This window comes from Blastomyces dermatitidis (genome assembly GCF_000003525.1).
Source record: "Blastomyces dermatitidis ER-3 genomic scaffold supercont1.12, whole genome shotgun sequence".
In the NCBI taxonomy this organism is placed as follows: Eukaryota; Fungi; Ascomycota; class Eurotiomycetes; order Onygenales; family Ajellomycetaceae; genus Blastomyces; species Blastomyces dermatitidis.
The window spans coordinates 462,343-481,763 of record NW_025544785.1 but is presented as its reverse complement, the minus strand read 5'-3'; the positions used below and the strand labels follow the sequence as shown (position 1 = coordinate 481,763).

Here is a 19,421-nt window from a genome sequence, read left to right as displayed (position 1 = left end):
GTTCGCGATCACCCCGTTTCCCGAGAAATTAGAAATATAATTAACCGTAGCTCATTACAGCCCCATCATCCGCGGGCGCCGACTTCTCAGATCAGACACTACTCTGTATTCTTCTTACCCTCCACTGTACGCAGCAGGTCAGCCACCCGTTCATGCCCCTTCTTTATCGCCCAACATAGTGCTGTTAGCCCATCGTCATCCTTTAGATCCACATCAAACCTCCCCGTAGCCAGAAGCAGTTTAACCACCCCCTCGTGCCCGTTGCCTGCCGCCGTAGATAGGAGTGTCCTGCCATTCCAACTTGTCCAAGTCTTGTCCACATCCTTATTTCTAAGGAGCAGTTCAACCACTTTCTCCCTCCCCTTAAAAACAGCATGGGACAGCGGAGTGTCCGAATACTTGTCTTCAGCGTTCAAATTCACCCTTTCTCTTTCTAGGAATAGTTCCACCGCTTTCTCACGCCCGTTTATTGATGCCCAGGATAGCGCTGTTCTTCCGCATTCATCTTTGAGATTCACGTCTGTGTCATTCCTTGCCAACAGCAACTGAACAACTTTTTCATGCCCTCGATGTGCTGCATTGGACAGCGGCGTGCGTAGTTTGCGGTCCATCGAGTTCACATTCACAACTTCCTTTTCTAACAGCAGTTCAACCACTTTTTCATGTCCATTAATAGCTGCCCATTGTAATGGCGTCAATTCTTCTTCATCTTTAACGTCTGGATCGACCCTTGCATCTGCTAGTAGTTTCCTAACAATAGCCACGTTTCCGAACCCTGCGGCATAAGATAGAGGGGTGCGGCATTTATTATCCTTGACGATGGGGATTGCCCCCTTTCCCAGAAGATAGTCAAAGGTGATAAAATCTCCATTTTCTGCAGAATATGATATAGCAGTGCGGTTGTGTTTGTCTGGTCTTTCAAAAATGGCCCCGCGATCAATGAGATTCTTAACAATAACATACCAGCCCCGCTTCGCTGCTGACAAGAGTGCTGATCCATTTTCCTTAGTATTGCTCGTAGGGAACAACTCCAGAAAGAATAAGGTGGAAAGTAGGTCACCAGAGTCAATTATCCGGGAGAGTGATGTTTGAAGTGGTTTCCACAAATCTATTCCAACCGGTTCAGGTGAGTTGAGATCAGTGGCTTCACTGTTCTGCAGTACTGCTTCCAGTTCCTTCGCTGTCTCCTTTTCATCTAGGTCATGTAAATAACGCACCACAAGGTGACCGTAACACCTCACAGTGCTAGCAAGAGTGCGTCGACAATCCCCTTCAGTAGCGAGCGGGATGCGCTTTAAGGTCTCAAAAATAGGGTCAATGAGAAACCTGACAATGCCGTTTGCTGCCAAATATAGGCTTCCATCGCAAAAAGCAGCCTTGCGGTAGCATTCACACAATGTCAAGGTTAGCAATTGTTGGTGGTTCAGTAATTCAGCCCGTTTAATTTCATCATCCTCCTCATTCGAGCTTGATTCCGGTTGCTCGGTACGCTGAAGGGCCCATAGTAGGATCTTCTCTGCTTCCACCCATTTACCATCATGAACATGGAGTTCAGCGGCCTGTCTAGCGGAGGTGAAAGTTCCTATTGCCGATGGCAGCTTTCCTTCGATCCTAAGCGCAGGAATTATACAGGCAAAGGCGTCCTCCACGGGTCCTAGGCCACTATTTACGAAAGAATCGTGGATCCGACAGATGTTGGTATTGCTGAGACCGAAGCGTTTGGTGTCGCGCACTGTCGTTTTCCCACCAATGCTTTTAATAATCCTTGTCATCGATGCGAAAAACAGTGAATAAATCTCCTGGGCACACATGGTAGGGAAGGATTTGGTCAGCGCAGGGAGTTCCAGCATCGTGAAGTTACCACCTTCCAATACGTCGGCAGAGACATTCTGCCAGCCAAATAGGCGATTCACGTAAGAACCAGGCTCTTTTGTCTCGATGATATTAAAGCCTCCGCCAGCACGCCAGAGTTCAAAATCCAAGATAGCGTTAGTATCCTGCGGCGAATTCGATTTGGCGGAAATAATGCGCTTGAGCGGGGCTTGCAGAGGTCCATTTATACCAAACTGTCTGAGAGACCACAGCCATATCCCAAGCACCGCTTCGAGTTCAGCTTCGTCAACTCGCCACCTGCCCTCGGAGTTGCCATCCACGTCAATCTTCCGCCTGAGCGAGAGGTAGATGTTTCGGTCATTTTCTCTTCTTTCAATCATGACACTGTCCCATGGCGAGCTTCCAAGCTTGAACTCAATAGTAGGTCTCGTGCGGTCAGGTGAACATGGAACAGCCCAGAGGAGAGTAAAAGTTTCATGCCATCCATGCTCAAAGACTACATCCGTGGTAAATAGAACTGTGGCCGTGTCCTCGATAGCCCGCGCTAATGATCGTGCGATGCTTCGAACAGAAACAAACCTATCCTCCCAACTGCTCGCTAGGCGGGCAAGACGTGCCCTATACAGCAGTGTTTTTGCAATCTCATGGGGTAACCTATCTTCTGCCGATCTCCTATTAAAGGCGGCCCGCCAATGTTCGGGAAGAAATTGAACATGATCCCGAACTCCCTCTGCAGAAAGTTGGAAGCCACGTTCCGTAATGGGCAGAGCAGCATCTGGCCATTTTGGAGGGTCAGGCTGGATACCTAGGCGAGGAGTACAAGGCCAGTTTTCGGATACCTGGTTCGCATGCGATTTGTGATTGTCACCACGAACCAGCCGAAAACCAGAGAGCAGGTGGTTATTTTCGCATTGCACTGACAGAACCTCAAATGTGGTATTTGTGTTGACCTGATGGGCTTTCCCCACCATCTTGGGTTGGTAAACAGGTGACCCATTCTGTGATGGCCAGTTCTCGTCAAAGACCTTGCATCTTTCGTTGGAGAGCTCCCCGGCGTGGTGATATCTTGTGGTAGAAACTGTCCACCCAAACCGACCATCACGGCTCAAATCCCCAATGTTTAGAGACAGCCAATCCAGTTCATGACCCTCGTAGAATTCTGGACGATCCGCCAAGTAAACTTCACTCTGTTTCAAGCGCTTTATCCGGAGGGATGATCGTACCGCTGTCATTACGAGAGTAGCACCCAGCTGAGCCACTGCTACCGATGAATGGCAGGCTCTGAGGCCCAAAAATTGTAATACGAAGCCGGCTGACGCGGAGCTAATAGCGGTCCATACCAAGGCCTTTTGAGGATCTTTCTTCTTCTCTTTCCAAGACGTTATGTACGTGGAGAGTTTGCCTTTGCGATGAGTGTAGGCAAAAGAATCGAAGGCCTGATCACCGACAAATTGGGTACCAGGTTGAACCCAGTAAATTTGAGAGGCACTGGGGAATTCTCTTTCAAAGACCCTCTCCCTAGTACCCTTTTCAACTAAGCAGGCGCAAAGTGCTATTCCAGTACAGAGTAGGATAGTTCCGAAGACGGTCATCGGGACTGCATATACGTCTTGCAGGTCGTCTCTCAAGAATTTGTAGTAATATCTTGCGATAGCGGCCCATACGAGAACGCCGGACTGCAGAAGAATTCCAAATATGGATGCTGCAATATACCAACGCATTTTTCTTTTTTTTAATCCCACATTTAGAGATAGATTCGGATTTGGAGCGAAGTTCTGTTGAGACGCCATAGAATCCAAAGACTCCGCCTTTCCGCTGTTAAAGAGTGAGGCAAGGCGTTCTTCATCCTCGAAAGGCTTTTTGAGCTCCCTCCACTCATTTCGGGGCGTCTTAAGATAGTCTTCAAATGTATAGATTCCCGCGTTTGGAGGTGTGTCTGGGGCTTTTCGATAGAAGTCATCTTCCGTCGCCTCCTCATCGTGAATTATCTCTAGGAGCTTCGGGCGGCCAAAAACACGAGTGACGCCTCCATTGTTATAGAGTTCACAGACATCACGGCTGGTGGATGAGCAGAGCTCGGCTTCGGCTGTACCTGCTCCTTCCTGAGCGCGTCCAATAAAAGCTCTGAGGGACGGGGTGCCGTAAACACGGATTGCTGAGACAACTGCAGTAATGATACCAAGAGGTGCGGTTGCAAAGATGATAATGTCAGTTGTATATAGACACTCGCTCAGATACTGCTTGGTAGGGGCTTCTCCAAATAGAGAAACAAGGGGAGCAAGGTCTGTAGCAAGATTGTTGGCGAAATCAGTCCACCAGTCACTCATTGTTGGTTAGCAAATAGTTCGTCTGGGAACAATAGCATTCTGGATAGAAAATTGTACGGCAGAAAAGCGCAAGACACGGCAGGGGGGGAGGGGTGTCCTTGTCTGGTTATGTACCATTGGTGAGTTCTACCTGCAAGCAGGCACCACATGGTTCAGCCGAAAGTGTGGACGGGAATTTGGGAATCAATTCTGAGGACATTCCGTACGAGATGCCGCTCCTGCAGAGGGGTTATGACATGCAGTGTTTATCTTTACCATCCATCTTCTTTGTAGACCGGGTAAGGCATCAACATCTCATACGGACAGGACCCTGTACTTCATGAGCAGTCGGATAGGTGGCTTGCATTGGTTGTAAACGGAATGCAACTTTCCCAATGTTAGACCAGGCTTTCAGCGCCACCGTCCTCATCGCCTTTGCATCAGATACTTTTTACTGATAACCAATCAGACAGGCTATAGGTGCAGAGAGTTGTTGGTCCTGAATGATACCTCTGTTACCTTCCTGCTCCAAATTAATCCGTTTAAGGATATAGTACCTAGTCACTGCATTCATCATCATCATCGCTTTACTCCCAGGCACAGTTTGTCTGCCACCACAAGGTATCATGGAAAGGAACACCAAAGCTGCTTATCCCAAATTCCGTACGCCGATGGCCGAGTTTCAGCACGCAGCCAATTGACTCAAACATCGGCCCTCCAGGTACGCCAACTAGAAGAGAATGGATGAGATATGATGCTTAATTGAATGCTTGAGAGTCACACGAACAGGTTCATGCAACTGGTGTATGCCAACCACGCTCTAGATGCATTGAACGGTCCTGGATCTATAAATAGACAAGTCAGTTAGTTACTGACAAAATCCATTGTGCGGGACCCATGTACAGCCGTTCCGTAGGTACGGAGTGAACTCGGTGATGTTGGATGAGATGGGATGGAAGTCGGAGTGTCGTCGGCAACCATTAGGCTGGGCGGTTGGACCTTGCGCTAGCCCTCCACACATACACACACACACACACACACACACACACACACACACACACACACCCCTCCCCCTCCTTTTGCTATGCTGTGGATGGATGTAAAAAGTGGTTTGTCATAGCTGCAACAAGGCTGGGGTATCAGTTGAATTGGAATATGGAGTGATGAAGGAGGTGGGCTTGACAAATCGCGCAGAATCTGCAGCTCTGTGCCGCGTCGAAGGAGGGAAAACACACACCTACAGGTAACTAAGGTACTGTACTGTACGTACATATAGGTAGTCCCGAGGAGCTGCTCAGAAAAGATAGAACAAATGCTGATCTTAAGATAGATAGGTAACTAAGTTACCTCACTCTTTTATGTCACTCCGTCGCACAATGCACAGAGCAAAGTAATGTAATGTACGGAGTACATACTAGCAACCAAAAGCTGGGTCATGACCTAGTCAAGCTTCAATGCTGCACGTCCAACCACAGACCCTTTGTTTGACAGGCAGTGCAGCAGCCTGAGATCCGAACAGTATCCGTATCCTGTTCTCCTATATTTCTGCTGTCCACCTACCTGAGAGATTTTTCTTGGAAGTCATCGTCAGGCTAGGGAAATGAGGCTCTCAGCTGTTGGGATCAAAACCCTCAAGTTTTAGGCGACTGCCCTCTCGCGCTGAAGACCGCAGAGCGCAAATTAATCTCCCCGGCAAGCGGGGATTCGGCTGGAACTCAATCTGAGACGGCTGGCAGCCCTTTTTCGTCTCAATTGTTTCCTTTCTTTTTTCTTTGTTGCATCATACTTGTGCCTCTCTGTCCTCGCTTCATTCCCATTCAGGACCAACGTCGAAGTCGGAAAAACAAGACACGAGATGTCTGTGCTAAGTTATATATAACTATCCGTCCGCCAATCCGAAGCTCTAGTAGAGGCTAAGTTACGCAGCCAAGACGGCACGCTGAGTCTGCGGCAGCCGCCAAATGCTACCCCTGAGCGGGGTTGAGCAAGGCTCGCAAAAACCTTTTTATCAGGGTGTACAGTACTCAGACTCCTCGATTCCGGATTAGTGCCCTGGGCCCGCGCTGCTTTTGTAGGAGAATCAACCCATACTAGAAATTGGGGGTTTTTCAGAACAGCGGATCCACCATTCTGACACAGTAAATGCTATCAGAACAGTGAATTCACAGTTAAACACAATATTTACAGTAGAAATACAATAACTTTAATATTCACACTGATATTTTATTTCTATTCAAATTATTCAATATGAAAAATAAAAAAATTATAAAATCACTGTAAAATTTATCACAACATTTCTGAAAATCAGAATATGAACTCTCATTACATCTCTGAAATTTTTCATTCTCTCATCATAGTTTAACATTCATCTGTAAAACTGTTATAAAGATTATTCTGACTAGCATTTTTAAACTATAAATTGTCAGATAATAATAATGAGATTTTTAAAGAAGAGAGTGTGTTTTGAAATATATTATTAACTTATCAAATATAAAAAAAGTCAAACAAAATATTAACAGCTTTTAAAGATATATAGAAACAGCTACAAAGAGTGCTATTAAAAGAATTGTGCCGCTCAGATTCAATTAATAGAGCTAAGAAATGCTATTATGTTTTAATGAGTAAATATATTTAGCTTCTAATAATCTCATATTCTTTTTAATTTGTTTTTATTCTCTAATTTCTCATCTCTGATATCTCATCTGACAATTCATAGCTGTTAAAATATAGTACTTAATACTGATATTGCTACAAGATCTCTCATACCGGCTCTTAAATCACTCTATTTTAGCAAGTTAAATGCTGAAATCACGGAAATCTCTCAGATCTCAAAGAGTCAAATCAACTGTATAGCCAGCGTGGCCCAGTTGGTAAGACTGGTAACCAAGGCCGCACACATTAGAAGTGTGTGGGTTCGAATCCCACCGCTGGCACCTGCCACTTCTTACCCATGAAAGCCCCCATGTAATAGAGGCTGAGTCTAATTAGTAAGGCTTGATGCAGGGTAGAACTCCCTACTGCAAGCTAAGTCACTAGTTAAGTGAGATTCTGTGAACACTCATCAGAGCTGGTATAAGATGTCAATGTCTCAACTATTCTACTGTGCATCTGTCAAGGTTCTAACAATATAGAGCCAAGTCTAATGTAGTGATTATATACTACTTAAGCAAGTCTCTAACTAGAGTCATTATCAGAGCCTAGCTCTCTCTCAAATACAGAGAATGATTTTGAAAATCATCTGACTAGCAGGTCTAGACATGCATCTAGGCTCTAGACAGAACACTCTGATAGGCTTGAGTCTGTAAGCTCACTATCAAGCTCTAATACTAACAGGAAGAACTGCAGTCATCAAGTCTATGATTAGTCTCTAATATGAGATGAGGCTATAACAGCTGATTGATAGGCTTATGAGCATCTAATGAGGCCGAGATCAGCAACTGAAAGCTTGGTGTATACACTACTAAGTGAGCAGTAGCAGTCACTAACTAATATCTCTGAAAATTAGTGACTGGCTCGAGAGGACAGATACAGTGATCAGTTAATTATAGAGAATTAAATGTAATTAGCTTAAGATGCATCCTGCGGGTGACTAGCACCTGTAGTTCAAAAGAGAAGAATATCAAAGCTGATAATTCATCTGCACTGAGTTCCTGCTCACATGAATATTCATGATAATGAATTGACTGATTCAGCTGTAAAAAAGAGTGCAGAATTAAGCAGATCTATTCAAAAAATTATATTCTGATCTTTTATAAAGAGAAAAATAAAAGAATCTTGTTTAGATAAGTGAAATGAAAGCTGATAGAAATAAAAGAAGAGTATACATTATTCAAGATTTGAAATAAAACTTAAGTGAAAATCTTGTTCAATTAAATGTAAAAAGAAAATATTCTCATCTATAATACAGCTGAAACTAGGACATGGCTATTTCAAATCTTATATACAAAGATTTGATGATAGATTTGACTCAATAGAATGCTCATTCTACAATACAAATGAGAATTCTGAGTATATTATAATACACTGTGCATTATACAATAGTCTCAGAGTCAGATTGAAAGAGAAGTATAATCTAAATCAATTAAATATAAGATTCTTATTCTCAACTGAGACAGGAATTAAATACTTAATAGACTTTCTATCAGAAACTTAAGCAGCTATAAGAAAATGACTAAATTCAGAATTATCTGAGTATGAAGAGAAGAAAATTAATCAGATATAGTCTGTTAAAACAGCTATACACTCTCTTTTAATAATTTGTTTTGTTATAGTCTCTCTTTACTTTATCTTTTTCTTTATCTTTTTCTTTCAATTTCTTTCTATCTATTTATTTAATGTGTCTATCTTTGAGACTATGTTCTTTTTCTCTTTTCTTTTGTCATGATATTGTCAAATGATTTCAAAGTATCAAAAGATGTTAAAACACTGTAATTTGTAAACAGTTTTTGTATTCTGAGCTGGAATTTTCTGATTTTACATATCTGAAATTGATGAATATATAATAGTTAACTTTACAGACATAGAAAAAAACCCTGAGAACTAAAGTTCTCAGGTAGATGTCATAGTCTCTGACTGCATACATCTATAATTAAAGAATAATAATAATAATAAATCAACTGTATATTTAAACATGCAATTGAATGTGGATTTAATTCTGAACTATTATATATTATACTTCATAATGAATGACTTAGAGATGGTCTCGAATCTAGCTAACTAACTCAGAGAAATAATAGTATTAAAGATACTATTCTTACAAAGATTTAACAAGATTAATAAGAATTTAGAAGATAATAATAAATATAGAGAAGAAAGATAATATAAGTAAATAAAGAAATAAAATACTCATCTGACTGTGAGATGAGATTGACAGGTAGATTACACATTAAAAGAAGGCATATTAACAGGCAGACAGATTACATGTTAAAAAGAAGCAGGTTGAAGAGTATATTTCTCATGTATTAAATGATAGTAAAGATAATGAAAATAATCAAGAACTGAATATTCAGTATAAATTACAGTGTGAATTTCTGCTAAGATTTGTAGTACTGTCTAGCTATCTTTTTATCAGTGTAATTTTTTTAATAGCACTCTTCATACAGTGTTATATAATAACATTATTTTATTTAAGATATGTACTATTAATATTCTTTATATACAGTTATTACATAATCTATATCAGAGATACATGCAGAAGACAGATCTTTATTATTAAAAAAAAATAATTGCAGTAATTCTCTGTTTTCATATTATAAAAAAATAAGTTATTCTTATTTCTTTCTTCTCTCTTTTGTCTTTTTTAAATCATTATTAATTTCAAGCTGATATAAAAACTATTAAAACACTCTCAGAAATTCTCAAATTGAAAAGTATAGATTAATCAAATTTTTAATAAATATAGAAGAAATTAAATTATCTTTTAAAATATTAATTATTTACTCTCTTTTAATAAAACAGTAGTTGCATTCTTTCTCTCTCTTAAATGAAACATAGTCTGAGAAAAGTAAGTATTATATTAAATTATAATACTTAATACAGTATCAGTATTAGACTGACCGTGTGACCGTGTCTGAAACCAGAATCAGAATATTTGATAATTTTATTATTAATTTGATTAATCTTATTACACAGTTTTAAGATTAGATAGTAGTCTTATACTATCTCAGTGAGACTTACTGTCTACTCTTATTATATTTTTTAAATAAGATCATGATTTTCACTTCTCAATTTAAATTTTTTTATTGCTTTAAATGACTTTAAATCTTATTTGAGCATTATCAAAAAGCATTACTTTTTAAAAAATTAAAAGTAGTCTAAAAAAAACCTTAAAATGTCTAAAAATAGTAACTTCATACTAAGAATGAAACTAAATGAGATTAAATGAAATCACTTTCTTATTTTGTCTAAGTCATGATCTCATTTTGAGATCTTTATTATTATTATTATTATTCTTCAATTATAGATGTATGTAGTCAGAGACTATAACATCTATCTGAAAACTTTTAGTTCTCAGAGTTTTTTTAATATCTATAAAGTTAACTATTATACATTTATCAATTTCAGATATGAAAATCAGAAAATTCCAGCTCAAAATATAAAAACTTTTTACAAATTACAGTATTTTAACATCTTCTAATACTTTGAAATCATTTAGAAATATCATGACAAAAGAAAAGAGAACAGGGTCTCAAAGAGAGACACATTAAATAAGTAAGTAGAAAAGAATAGAAAAGAGAAGAAAGAAAAAAGTACAGTAAATAGAGACTATAACAAAATAAAAATATTAAAAGATAGTGTATAGCTGTTTTAACAGACTATATCTGATCAATTTTCATCTCTTCATATTCAGATATTTCTGAATTCAGCTATTTTCTTATAGCTGCTTGAGTTTCTGATAGAAAGTCTATTAAGTATTTAATTTCTATCTCAGTTGAGAATAAAAATCTTATATTTAATTGATTTAAATCATACTTCTCTTTCAATCTGACTCTGAGACTATTGTATAGTGCACAATGCATTACAATATACTCAGAATTTTCATTTGTATTACAGAATGAGCATTCTATTGAATCAAATCTATTATCAAATCTTTGTATATAATATTTGAAATAATCATATTTTAGTTTTAGCTGAATTATAGATGAGAATATTTTCTTTTTACATTTAATTAAACAAGATTTTCACTTGAGTTTTATTTCAAATCTTGAATAATGTATACTCTTCTTTTATTTCTATCAGCTTTCATTTCACTTATCTAAATAAGATTCTTTTATCTTTCTCTTTATAAAAGATCAGAACACTGTTTTTTGAATAGATCTGCTTAATTCTGAACTCTTTTTTACAGCTGAATTAGTCAATTCATTATCATGAATATTTATATAAGTAGAAACTTAGTACAGATAAATTATCTGTTTTGATGTTCTTCTCTTTTGAATTTTTAAAACAGAATTTAAAATCAGTTTAAGATTCATTTGATTATTATGAATCTGACTATTTCTAAGTCTTTTTAAAGCAGCTTGACTATCAGAGAATATTCATATCTCTTTCAAACTATTTTCTCTTTTATAAGATTTTATTTTAATAAGTTTGAAAGCTTTCACTATTGTAAATAGTTCAGTATCAAAGACTTCAGATTCACAGCCTAGATTTCAGAAATCTGAGATAAAATTAATATTATTCTTAGTATAAGTAATGTCTGTATCTAATCTGTTTAAATTCTCATTTTTTAAGTCATCTGAGTCAATCAGAATAGAGTTTTTTATATTAATTATAGAGATTGTCTTTAAATACTATTCATATTCTCTCTCTTTAGATAGTTCACTTATTTACAAGTCTATGAGAGATTCAAGCTTTTCTCTTCAGAGAGATATCTTCTCATGATTAACTTTCTTAACATTTAATAAAGAAAATTGATTTTTAATCAGTGAATATAGTCTGTATAGTTAAGAGAGCATTTTCTTTAAAGAATTATTTTCATTTCAATCAAGAAATCTATTTCAATTCAGTTTATTTTCTGAGTTGATTGATTATTTTGAGATCTGATAAATAGTCACTTTGTATGTTTTTTTAATGATTAGTTTCAGCGGGATTCAGGTCAAGAAATGTATGAGATCAGATCAAATGAGATTAACGTGAAATTCATGATTTCAGCGGCCAGTCTACTCAGTATACAGAGCTGTATATATATAGTATGTGATAAATTGAAAAGCTGTGTATTATTATTATTATTATTCTTCAATTATAGATGTATGCAGTCAGAGACTATGACATCTACCTGAGAACTTTTAGTTCTCAGGGTTTTTCCTATATCTATAAAGTTAACTAGTATACATTCACCAATTGCAGATATGCAAAATCAGAAAATTTCAGCTCAGAATATAAAAACTGTTTATAAATTACAGTATTTTAACATCTTCTGATACTTTGAAATCATTTGACAATATCATGACAAAAGAAAAGAGAATACAGTCTTAAAGATAGACACATTAAATAGATAGATAGAAAAGAATAAAAAGAAAAAGTAAAGTAAAGAGAGACTGTAACAAAACAAATTATCAAAAGATAGTATATAACTGTTTTAACAGACTATATCTAATCAATTTTCTTCTCTTTATATTCAGATATTTCTGAATTTAACTATTTTCTTGTAGCTGCTTGAGTTTCTGATAGAAAGTCTATTAAGTATTTAATTTCTGTCTCAGTTGAGAATAAGAATCTCATATTTAATTGATTTAGATCATACTTCTCTTTCAATCTGACTCTGAGACTATTGTATAATACACAGTGTATTACAATATACTTAGAATTCTTATTTATATTATAGAATGAGCATTCTATTAAATCAAATCTATCATTAAATCTTTGCATATAAGATTTGAAATAGTCATGTTCTAGTTTCAGCTGTATTATAGATGAGAATATTTTCTTTTTACATTTAATTGAACAAGATTTTCACTTGAGTTTTGTTTCAAATCTTGAATAATGTATACTCTTCTTTTATTTCTGTCAGCTTTTATTTCACTTATCTAAACAAGATTCTTTTATCTTTCTCTTTATAAAAGATCAGAATATAATTTTTTGAATAAATCTGCTTAATTCTGAACTCTTTTTTACAGCTGAATCAGTCAATTCATTGTCATGAATATTCATATAAGCAGGAACTTAGTGTAGATAAATTATCAGCTTTGATATTCTTCTCTTTTAAATTTTCAAAACAGAGTTTAAAATCAGTTCAAGATTCATTGAATCATTATGAATCTGACTATTTCTAAGTCTTTTTAAGACAGCTTGACTATCAGAGAATATTCATATCTCTTTCAAACTATTTTCTCTTTTATAAGATTTTATTTTAATAAGTTTAAAAGCTTTCACTATTATAAATAGTTCAGTATCAAAGACTTCAGATTCACTGTCTAGATTTCAGAAATCTGAGATAAAATTGATATTATCTTCAGTATAAGCAATGTCTGTATCTAATTTATTCAGATTCTCATTTTTTAAGCTATCTGAATAAATCAGAATAGAGTTTTCTATATTAATTGTAGAAATTCTCTTTAAATGCTGTTCATATTCTTTCTCTTTAGATAGTTCACTTATTTATAAGTCTATAAGAGATTTAAGCTTTACTCTTCAGAGAGATATCTTCTCATGATTCACTTTTTCAATATTTAAAGAAGAAAATTGATCTTTAATCAGTGAGTATAGTCTGTATAGTTGAGAAGACATTTTCTTTGAAGAATTATTTTCATTTCAATCAAGAAATCTATTTCAATCTAGTTCATTTTCAGAGTTAGTTGATGAAAATGATGAAGAGACTCTTTCTCTGATTATATGATTTGAGCTCATCTTCATAACTCTCAGAGCATAGTTCATACAGGCCTTTTCAAATCTAATAGTAGAAGAAGGAATTGAAGCTATAATTTTCATTGCTTTAATAGAAGATGATTTAAATACTTTCAGAATTCTTTTCAAAGCTCTGTTTTACAGTCTTTGAAAAAGTTCAGTGAAATTTCCTTGATTATTTCATCAAACTTGAACTTCATAATCAGCTACTGAGATAATACAGACTATATATAACTGTCTCATAGTCTGGAAGAATAGATCTCTCTCTGTATTTGATAGTCTGATTATATTATTTAATAGTCTTTCTGTCTTGATAGTTCTTTATTGAATATGATATTTAAAATTTAACTTAGAGTTTAATCATACTCCTAATCATTTGATATTTAAACTGGGTTTAATCTCTCTATTTAAAAGAGTTAGAGATAGTTCTTTCTCATTAAATCTAGGAAAGAAATGAATTAACTCAGTTTTATTCATATTAAATTGAATTTGATTAATATCTGCTCTAACAAAGATTTTCTTTACTGCTTTTTCAATCACTTTCAAATTCTCTCTGATTGTTTTTGAGCTGTAGACTAGATCAATATCATTTACATAACTCAGAGATCACACTACTTTCATATCTTCATTTTTGAATAGATATGCAGTGTATATTGCAAATAAAATGAGAGAGATTAAAGATTCTTGCAGTACTTCTATTTTTTTCTCAGTCTTGTCTTATTTCATTTCATCAAAGAATAGTTGTATGATTCTTTTAGACATAAAACAGTTAACTCATTTTATTAGAGAAAGTGGCAGTTTTAACATCTTCAAAGTCTGAATTAACTTTGACTTTGAAACATGGTTAAATGCTTCTTTTATATCAATAAAAACTGCAGTTGAGACAAAAAAGCTGTGTAAATTACATACTGATAGTAGTATGTTAATAAGAGCTATGCAGTGTGAGAAAGCTACAACTCTCAATTATATATACAGAGAGTAAATTACTGAAGTAAGTGTATATATATTATATAAAAGTAATACTTTTTAATAATACTCAGTTTCTGATATCATGATAATAGAGTCTTTTTATAAGATTTGTTTTTATCAAAAGTTGAAGAATTTTATATTTTTTAAAACTATTTTTACATATTGTGTCTATGAAATTGATGAAAGAAATTATCAATTTCAGTATTCTGTTCTTAATATAATTTAAGTGATAGCAGAGTTCACTCTGATGATATTTTTTAAGTATATATTTTCTAATTATTCACATTTATATAGATATATACTGATTATTTATTAAGTAATATTAACATAATAACTTATTTATAAGAAATCTCGCTTCTTATGAATTCTTTACTTTTATTTCTATCTCTTGTGTAATTAATAGAGTTAGCAGCTCTTGACTACATACAACTATATAGACTGAAGTTTGTGACTACTATTTATAACTCAGCTTAAATACTATTATACATTTAATCTCTATATTTATCTTTCTACTGTAAATACTTCTAGTAGCTATTAGTATATATCATGTTAAACTGTGAATCACTGAATAATTATCTGTAAGTATTTATTCTTATATTTCAAGCTTTGTCAGTCAGCAACTGCTCATTATAACTGAATAAACTAGAAACTTATATACTTTAATCTCTGTAAACTTTACTACAGACACTCAGAAGTAGCTATCTGAACTATAAATAATCTCTATAGAAGAAGTCTTAGAGAATTTATTAATCACTTATAAAATATTATTCTTTATATCTGTAACAGAGAAACTCTCTGAATCTGTATATAATTTAGAAGAATATACAGTCACGGAATAATAACGCGGCCGCTTCTAAATACACTTACGAATGTAAAGAAGCTCTATCAGTTACTAATTAATTTATATATAAGAAGCTGATGTACATCTGTAATCTTACACTGACTCAAGCAATCTTTAAATCACATCTGATAGCATGTTTAAAAACTGATAAGAAGCACAGACTTCTTCAGAGTATGATAATTCTATTTACAAAGTAATTCATAGTTATTATATCAGAGTGATTCTAAAACATCTCAGAGTAAGAGTATATGAAGAAGCAGTGAGTAAAAGAGCATTTAATTAATACTACTCTGCTTATTGAGAGAAAACTTCATACTCAGATAAAGGCCATATATGCAAACATAATAAAATATGAGAAAAAGAGAATAGAGATAGTTAATATTAATTCAAAGAAATTCACTTTCTACTCAGAAGAATAAAAGGAGAGATAATTATTATTAGAATTGTATAAGAGTAATAGAAGTTATAGAATAATAGACACTGTACAATTAATAAAAACGCTTTTGAAATAAATATCTTCTCTAATTAATATAAATAACACTCTTCTCTACTATCTGAATCAGAAGATATACAGAATCTCTTAGAAGATTTATCTAAAATAGTAAGAAAAGCAGCTGAGATCACAGAACTGAAAGCAAAGCTCTGTATATATATAAGAATTCTAAATGAAATTAAAGTCATGTATACACAGTAACAGACTGAAGTAGAAGTTAAGTAACAATTGATATTCACTATGAATTAAGTATTCACTATGAATCACTTCACTGACATAATTATTATTATTAATAAGAAAAGAGAAAATAAGATTGTAAATCTGTAGCAGAATATTGAATATTTATATAGACAGATAACTGTATTAAATCGGAAGATCTTATTATAATTATTTATAATCTCTTCAGAAGTGTATATATTATCTGAAACTATTATATATAATAAGAATTCAAGTATGAGTTACAATAAGCTGAGTAATCTGTCAGAGTTATTAAGCTTTAATAATAACTGAAAAAATAATACTATAATCAGCTGACTCAGTTAAATGCAATTGTATTATTATATTAAGTATGAACTTATAAATAGAGAGTTAATAAAATTTTAATAAGTCTTAACATCTGTAGCATTTCTATACAGAAAAGTGAAGTTATTAGAAATAATAGATAAAAAGATAAATCTCACAGACTCAGAGTAATATTCATTCTTATAAATATAAAATAAGTTTTTCAAATGAATCTTGTATAACTTTAAGAAAGTGAATGTATAAGATAAGTATTATAAATACTTTACTGAGTGTAAATAAGTGAGTAATTTTATATTATACTTCATACACTTCAGCTTATACTATCTTATATTAAATGAAGAGCTTTCAACACTTAAATCTCATTTTCAAAATCAGAAATGAAATTAATCAGCAGTTCTTTTCTCAGTTAATAAGTGATATTGAAGTTCAAAAATTAGTTATAGCTTCAATTGAGTTATCTTTCTTTGAAAATTTCATCATTCTAACTACAATGCCTGAATTCAGTACAGAATTCCTTATTGAGAATGAGAATATCTGAAAATCAGTAATAGAATCTCTGTTAAACACAATAATTCTATCTGAAAGAAATGAAAAGTGAGACAAATTCATTCTTCATAATATTTCAGTTGAAATTTTTGACTGTGAGGAAGAAATGCTACTTCTTAAAAATGAGTTAAAAGAATACAGGTCTATTCAACTGAGAAAGAAGTCTGCATAACTGAATTCAATTGAATTCAGATAAAACAGAAGAAATGCCTCTGTTCTAGTATATACAAAGACTCTTGAATAATCAAAAATCTCTGAAGTAAGAGTGACAGATTTGAAAATGAGAGTTCATAAATACAAAGACTTAAGAATGAATCTCAAATTATAAACACAGTGTTCAAACTGTCAAAGACATGAACACTTTGCAATCTCTTATTTCAGAGACTCAAAATGTGAATTCTGTGTCAAAGATTACAAAACTAGTGAGTATAAATATAAAATATGCTCAAAAAGAGATAAAATATATTAATATACTCTGCTTAGATGCTCTAACTACAAAGAAAAGCATGTATCTAGCTCAAAAGAATACATGTTTACTTCAAGAATTTAAAAGAACTGAAGAAAAGAAGAAGCTCAAAGTCAATCTAAAACTGAAGATAACAGTCAAGTCAGTAAATCTACAACTACAAGCTCAAAAAGAAGAAACTCTCAATTATCTAAATTCTTAAACTCAAATTCTTCAGCTAAATATAAACAGAATTTGAATTCTCAAATACCTGTTAAGATTAGAGAAATGAGAAATGACTTTATTAATAAACTAGAAAGAATATAAGCAGTTAAAATTCCTGCTTTTCAAAATAGTTATAATCTACTATCTGATGATAGTGATTTAGATTCTACTCAACCTCTACTCTCTTTTAGTATTAATATACAATAAAAATAATAAAAAAAGTTTAAAAACTTCTCAAAAATTACATTTATTTAAAACAATGTGAATAGAAACTTAAATTACATTTATTCTTATCTTCAAATTACATTTGAATAAAAAGTTAATTTTATACTTTTTCAAGAATTAAATTTTAATGCTGAGTAAAAGTATATCATTTCTCATTCAAACTACTACTGCTTTTTACCTGAAAAATCTGAGATAAAGTTTAGTGATTTATAAAAGAAAAAGATCAAGATATTAATTTAATCTAAGATTTAATATTATATCTGACTCTGATATTCTAATGAGTGATATTATAGATAAAGAGAATAAGTTTAATACTATACAACTTATAAATATCTATAATAAAAAGTCATTGAAAGAAAACAATAATATCAGAATAATTAATAGAGAATTTTTGAATATAACTTAATTAAAAAACTCTATAATAGCAGAAGATTTGAATACACATTATTTCTGATAAAATTCAGAATGCAGAAGAGCAGTAAGAGTAGATAAACTAGTTAAATAAACTTTTAAGTATTTAATAGATTTAGTTAATAAGTCTGATCAATAAAAATTCTGTAGAAAAGATATGAAATAGAAATCTATTATAGATCTCATTTTCATATTATAAAATCTAATTGAAAAAAGACTTATAAACTGATTTATTAATTTAAATAAGACCTCAGAATCAGATCATGAGATTATTCAATTTAATATTAAACTAAGTAAAAAATAAAGATGTGAAAATTCTCTTCTCTCTAATTAATCTAACTTTGAAAAAGCTGATTGAAAAGCAGTTGAAGAAAGTATAAAACTGCTGAAATCTGAAAAGCAGAGTGAGCTCTATTAAAATCTGAGTCAAGACATCTTAAATGAAATTGTAAGAATAAGTGCTCACAGATAATTATTTAGGTGTTTACAGCTTGACATGATATATACTGATAGCTACTAAAAGTATTCATGATAGAAAAATAAATGTAGAGATTAAATGTATAATAGTATTCAAGCTAAGTTATAAATAGTAGTTGTGAACTTCAGTCTATATAGTTGTGTGTAGTTAGAGACTGCTAACTCTATTAATTATACAAGAGATAGAAATAGAGATAAAGAATTTATAAGAAGTAAGATTTCTTACATACTCTTTTCTCTCTAAAGCTTTATTTATAAAGTCTTTCACTAAGTGATTCTATAGAATCAGACTCAGCACTGCAGTGATACTCATTAAAAACTCTTTATATCTATAAAAAATCTTAGTGAGGAAAAATTTCATATTACTATAAAGAAAAAAGAGTCTGTCACTCAGTTTCTTATTTTATAAAATTCTTTATAGTCTGCAGATCTTTCTCTGACTATTATATAAATTTATCTTATATCTTTTATTAGACTGACTGTGTGACTATGTCTGAGACCAGAATCAAACTTTACAGTTATTACATTGTCTAAAAGTATTACTTCTGATCATGATTTATATTCATTACATTGATTTCAAATCATGTTATTTCAAATATTAAAGATCTCAGATTCACTTTTCAAATAAAAATCTAGTCTCAGATAAAGAATATATTTGAATTCTTAGTCATATTTTCATTCTGATCTCATTATTGAAAATGGCATTAAATGAGATGATGAAATCATTTCTCACTTACATAATATCATAACATAGTACTCATTTGTTGAAAATTCAACAGAGAGTAT

At 33.2% G+C, this 19,421-nt stretch overlaps 1 protein-coding gene and 1 non-coding gene across 2 annotated transcripts; one reads left to right on the top strand and one right to left on the bottom strand.

Moving 5' to 3' along the window:
- Nucleotides 1-98: 98 nt before the first annotated feature.
- BDCG_08735 (ankyrin repeat domain-containing protein 28) lies at nucleotides 99-4,160 on the bottom strand (the record flags this gene model as incomplete). Its single annotated transcript, XM_045424523.1, has 1 exon — nucleotides 99-4,160. The coding sequence occupies one exon, from the start codon at nucleotides 4,158-4,160 to the stop codon at nucleotides 99-101; it is 4,062 nt and encodes a 1,353-aa protein (XP_045273213.1).
- A 2,831-nt stretch (nucleotides 4,161-6,991) lies between these two features.
- Nucleotides 6,992-7,072, top strand: BDCG_17844. The gene has a single exon. It is a non-coding gene; the product is annotated as a tRNA-Leu (tRNA).
- The last annotated feature ends 12,349 nt before the right edge of the window (nucleotides 7,073-19,421 follow it).